The sequence below is a fragment of the Pteropus vampyrus genome, unplaced genomic scaffold (assembly GCF_000151845.1).
Source record: "Pteropus vampyrus isolate Shadow unplaced genomic scaffold, Pvam_2.0 Scaffold42, whole genome shotgun sequence".
Lineage (NCBI taxonomy): Eukaryota > Metazoa > Chordata > Mammalia > Chiroptera > Pteropodidae > Pteropus > Pteropus vampyrus.
This window is the reverse complement of record NW_011888823.1, coordinates 6612210-6618395: the sequence shown is the minus strand read 5'-3', so window position 1 is coordinate 6618395 and position 6186 is coordinate 6612210. Positions and strand designations below refer to the sequence as shown.

General features: G+C 33.7%; 1 protein-coding gene across 1 annotated transcript in view; it reads right to left on the bottom strand.

The window, feature by feature from the left end:
- Window position 1: 1 nt before the first annotated feature.
- Window positions 2-6186, bottom strand: part of BARD1 (BRCA1 associated RING domain 1) — a 72881-nt gene continuing 66696 nt past the window's right edge. Inside the window, exons 10-11 of the mRNA XM_011358646.2 lie at window positions 1425-1522; window positions 2-334 (exon numbers count right to left, since the gene is read on the bottom strand). Of these exons, the coding sequence (XP_011356948.1) occupies window positions 2-334; window positions 1425-1522 (431 nt within the window). The remainder of the gene's footprint in view (window positions 335-1424; window positions 1523-6186) is intronic.

Below are 6186 nucleotides of genomic sequence, written 5' to 3'. Positions count from 1 at the left end.
TTCAGCTGTCAAGAGGAAGCAACTCAAAGGACATCACACAATCTATAAACCAGCTAGAAGGAGCCATCCAGACTTTGCCCTGCCGAACCCTCTCTGGGCGATGATTAGACAAGTCTTCATAGATGATATACTGTGTACAGAAGCGCTGATCAGAATCTGGCTTGGCATGGTACGCGACTGTATTAATGGTTTGAGTCACGTCACTGTCTGGCTTGGGCTTTCTACTGAGGATCTGGCCCCCAGCTGCGGTGACGAGCTTAATAAGGTTGTCCTTTGGATGGTGTTTGAAGGCTCCCCCAAAATAGAAGTAACATCCATCAAACAGCTTTGGCAACTGAAATAAGCAAAAACAAAAACAAAAAAACTTGTTAAAAGCAAAACAAAATATTTTAAAACGCTATAAATAAATGAGAATAAAAACTAATAGTCACGAGCAGTTAAGCAGTTACTCAAGGAGGTGCTGGGACAAGCTGTATTTCAAGTAAACTCTCCGGGTCATGAAAATAATCATGCATTTATAGGTTTCTTATTTACAATTTTTTCCCCTAAGATCAGTCACCATCTCAGATAATTTTTACTCTCCTCAGATTTCAGGTAAATTTTGTAAAAAACCAAAAATGCAAACAAAAACTGTTCATTAAGCTTCCTTTATCAGAGAGTTTATTCATATTTTGTGGAACTTAATAACCCAAAAATTCCATAGGTATATAAAATACGCATCAGTGATACTGGGCTAAACTTAATTGTAACAGTAACATCTTATCCATGGAGTTTTATCCAATTCTGCCCATCCATATTCAGGTCCCTATATTACCAACCTAAGGTTTCCAGGGCAGCCACAGTGCTCCGGGGTGTGGCCCACAGGGTTCCAGGGATGTATTCCCTGGGGCACAAAAGATTATAAAGCCATGGCTAGGGATCCATTAGCTATGAAACGTACTTTTTATAAAGCGTACTTCTGTGTGCTTTAGAAAAAAGAAAAAAGAAAAATAGTTTCACAATGCCCTTCTCTGAACATTTTTCTTCATCATTTCTAATATACTTACCTATATAGCAATAGGATAATGGAATATCATCCATTAAAACTGCAGGACACAGCAATAAAGACTTATGTAACTAAATCTGAGCAGCACCTGTAGGTTTTCTTTCAAGTTACTTCCTGTATCTGTGACTTACCTCAGGTTCTGAAAGGTTTATGGGAATGTTTAAGATGCCAAAAACCCATTAACGGTATGAAATTATTACCTTCTGGATTTTACTGCTCACCGTGACCATCTCTCAGAATCAAGTGCTTGAAATAAGTACAATTAAAATTTTAATCAGTCACCTGTACTTGTTGAAAGGACAGGAAAAGTTTTTCCTGATGGTGATAATAATATTCAGTTATAATAAGAACAATGAAAGTAGTAGCAAAAGAAAAATACCAGCTGTTCTCTGTTGAGCCTGCTTCTCTGTGGTCCTTCAGGAATTTCATATTTTTCTTCCTGTTCATATTCTTTTCTTTGTAGACATGCTTTCACCCCTGACAGAAAAAAAAAAAAAAGGATAAAAGCAAAATAAATACCAACTGAACATTATTTCTTTCTCATTGAAATTAAACAATTTACCTAAGTGGGTTTTCTTCGTGATTTTGTTTCAAAATAGAAATCGAAGTTTTACTTATGCCAAAACAAAATGTAATAAAACTGGCTTTCATATAAAGAAAATATAAGAAATCTCTCCTTCAGAGGACTGAGCAATGAAGTAGTACTGAACACTAACAAATGTTAGTTTTCTTTCTGAAACACCTAAATCAATATACTATTTCATACACAAAAAAATAAAAATCTAACGTTATTTATAGCAATTATCAAAACGAAGGTGAATAAAAAGTCCCTCATTCAGTTCAGCCTACAACGATCTGAACATGAGTGCTCATCATTCCCACTGCTCATTTTCAGACATGTCTACTCTCCTGTTAGACTGTAAGTGATCTGACATTAAGGAAATTGGTTTACCACCTAGCTCAGCTGGCCACATAACAGAGACTCCACAGTAGTTGTTAAAATAAACAGTGCACAGAGACTAAGACAAGTCTGGAATTTGACAGGTACACACTGATGTCACCATTCTAGAGATGACTTACTGAATATTTCCAATGCTTTAGAGCTACTTCAATTGAAATGTTTGAAAATGCTACTTAACTTATAAAAGTCAGAAGATTTTAACAACTCAATGTTCCATCTCTTCAAAAACAGAGCTGTGTTGAAACTAAATGTTTTCTTAACTCGGGACTATCAATGCATATTCAAACTCAACACTCGATCTTGGGCTACCTATAATTCCCTATCACGTGATTCTTAATTTGTTAGTTTTGCTTGTGCTCTCCTATCTCTTTCCCCAGTGTTTTTAATATAAAAATCATATTCAGCCAAGATTGCTACATTGAATTTCTAAATCCCACTCTTCTTACTAATTAATTGTAAATATCGTGGTTTTGCAAAATTTGTTTGCTTTCTGAATGTAATAAATTATATTTATAAATACTATAATTAATACTCAGTGAGTAAAAAACTATCTAATGAAACTAGTATTAAAACATTAACCTTACTGTGTTATTGAAAATTAGTTTCAAAATAAAATTTTTGCCTAGGTCAAAGTATCATACCAAAAACACTACCAGTGTGCCTGCTGGCTACATCATATATGTTTCCATGTGAAACACCAACCCCCACCAAAACATCAGCAGTCTAACTAAATCAGTGACTTATCTCAAACTCATTATTTTACATGTAAACTATTACTTTTACTTTTTATCTTTTAAGCAAGTAGTCCTCTTCCTAAATCTCCTTTCCTAATGATATTTGCAGAGCATTCAGGCCAGAATCTTTAGATAAATGATTATGATAGCCTGTAAATCCAAGGACTTAACACTGAATACTCCTATGAAATCTACTGTAACAAGTGAATGGCTAATGTCAATTACAGAAATAAAAAAATGGGCTTTGTCTATACTGGCTGATTATCCATTTTATGAGTTTATTTACTGCCAAAAAAACATATTAAAATGGTATCTATTGATCCTGGCAATGTGCTGATGTTAGCTAATCAACAGAGCTAAGCCTTAAAAGATACCAGAATGAGATAAACATGGCATCAAGAGAAATGAGATGGCAGACATCAAGAAGGTAGCATGGCACTTCCGCAGGAAGATGCTAGTGCTTTTATAGTATAAATACACCTCAAGTCATAAAACTTTCAGGTTTATAGCTATTGTTATAGCTACTGTAAAGTAAGGCAGAAAAATCCATGCTCTAATAACAATTACTGAGCTGAATGAAGAATACATTCCCTTGGATATTCTCCTAGTCCAAGTAACAATGTGCTAACTTTCTGTCACATAATAACAACTAAAGAAGAAGGAAAATACAGTGTTTTGTACCACTCCTCTCCCTCCCCACACACAAACTAAGGAACAGTTTCCAGGTCTATAACATGCTTGAATGGTGACAAAGTGCTCTGTTAGAGTTGCAGTCATAGCATAGAAACTATCAATTTTTTGAAAGCCAGGAGTGACATCTAGTCAAAGGGTTGCAACTCGAATGCCTACGAAGGCCAGTGGATTACATAAACATGTGAGGAACCTGGTGTTAACTGGTAGAAAGTTGTGGAGAAAATGCACATTATACTTAAAAACACAAAAATTAAATGCTTATGCTGGACATAACCACATAAACTGTATCTGCTGTGCCCCTCTAACTGCCAATTTAAAATCCTGATGCTTCATCTAATCAACCTCTTCCTTTCACAGAGAAGGAAACTTTTAAGTCCTAAGATATTTAAGCAGTTTTCCCAGTGACATAACTGAAATAAGAACTGATATATCTTCCAGTTCCTAGATTAGTTCAAAATCTTTATTCTTCTTTAATCTTTATTTTATTTTTAAAAAGCATCTCAGAAAACTCCAGGCATTCTCTATTCAGATTTAATATATTGTACTTCTTTTGGCAATAAATCACATAAACAGTTAATAAATGAATAATAGGAGGATCATTCTTTTTAAAAGCTGGCCAAAGGGTATACGAATGGCAAAAACTGCTGACTACTTTGGACGTGTGGGGAGAACAATGCATCCAGCTTTGTCTTCAGCGAATCAATGAGTTTCATTAATCTCACTGCTGCCAAAGGTGCCGCTCTAATTTGTACCTTATGAGTTTCAGAATAAAGATGTACTTTTCGGTACATTTAAAATAATTACAAATTCATATTAACTTACTGGTGAACATTTTAGATAAAATGTACTGATTTACTAAAGAAGAAACAAGAATGAAATACTTTAAAATAAACTTTCAGTGATTTAAATGGTGCTACATTAACATCATCAAGGAAGTAGGAGAATCTTCCAGCCATAACATTACCTAATTAACAAGCAAGCCTAAATAATAGATTTTTTAAAATATGAATAAAGGCATACCTCCCTTTATTGTGCTTCACTTTATAGTGCTTTGCAGATACTGTATTTTTTACTTATTTATTTTTCAATTACAGTTGACAATCAATATTATTTTATATTAGTTTCAGGTATACAGCACAGTGGTTAGACATTTATATAATTTACAAAGTGATCCCACCTGGCACCATATATAGTTCTTGCAATATTACTGAGTATATTCCTTTCGCTGTACTTTACATCCTTGTGACCAATATGAAACTACCAATCTGTAGTTTTTAATCCCTTCGCCTTTTTCACTCAGCCTTCCAACTGTCTCTACCATTTGGAAACCACTTTGTTCTCTATATAATAGATGATATGTTAAGGTTTTATTTACTCCGTAAAAGTTAAACTGCAACAAGAATTCTTAAGCCTATTTTCCGTGTTAAAAATATCAGACCGTTCACAACATTCCTAGACATAAACTCATCTAAAGTATGATATATACTGTAACACACAGTAAGATTTTAAAATAGGCCCTTGCTCACCAATTTAAAGATACTTCTTAAAATTTAACCAAAATATATTTTATATTTGTAATAATGTACTTAATAAAGTCTGTATTATTCTATCATCTGTCACTACATAGTTTAGCAGAAAGATGAACTCCTATTCTTTCAAAGAAGCATATACAAGATCACTTGTTAGCTTTCTAAGCTAATAATTTTCAGACTCAAATAACTTTACATGAGAGTCATTATTTATATAAACAGATTTCTACATATTCCAGAACGATACTTTAAAATATGTCAAGATGCTATATCCTTCTAAAAGATATGCTTTATATTCTCTTTTTTACTTTTTACATGTTTCATTATATTTTAAGATTTTGACTGAAGCTATCATTTTACAGAAATACAGGCATGAACTTCTTATCTTATTAAAACTAAGAGATTCTTTCAGTCTAGATGTATTCTTGATCACGTCTACTATTTCAAGTAAGCTTTCCTTTGGACTGGGTCATATTACTTTTTTTATATACAGGTAAGAAACCCAATTCCCAAAGTCCTGCCTAATTCAAAGTCATTAACTCCAAGTCATTAAGGTTGCTCTGGCTACCTTAGCAAAGCCTGGAATCTTTGCATACTAATGCAGCTTATGAATTCTGGGCCACAGTAATTTTTTTAAAAAAGAATCTTGTACTCTACAGAAGGTACTCCTTTATTCTAAATTTAGTAACCACTCTTACTTCCTACCTCATCAAAGAATATATATCAATAAATGTGGATTTTCATTTTAGCTGCATGAACCACTGATGATGTTCATGGATCTCTATTAAACTTAGTCACTTCCTGTCATTTTAGAAGGAAAAAACAAAGGATCACAGAAATGAAAGGGGATAGGGAAAAAGGGGTTCCTAAATTCACAGCTACACATAAATAATTACAGAATAGAATCAACGAAGACAGAATAAAACTTCAGTATGGCGATCTGTTAAACAGCCCTCCACAGAAGACCACAGAATTTGCTCACTCTCTTCAAAAGTTTGAGCAGTAAATAAATCCATATTTTAAAAAGTTGTTACGCTTCTGGAGCTACTGTCAAAACTAAAAGTACTAAATGCCCCACTCATGCCATCAAAAAACATCTAGATCTGTAACTGCAATAGCACTGAAAATCGGATTAAATATCACTCAGTCACCACCAAATGTCCAGAAAAAAAAATTCCATCAAATATCATTTTATGTCAAAACCAAAAGTCCTAATAAATGTCA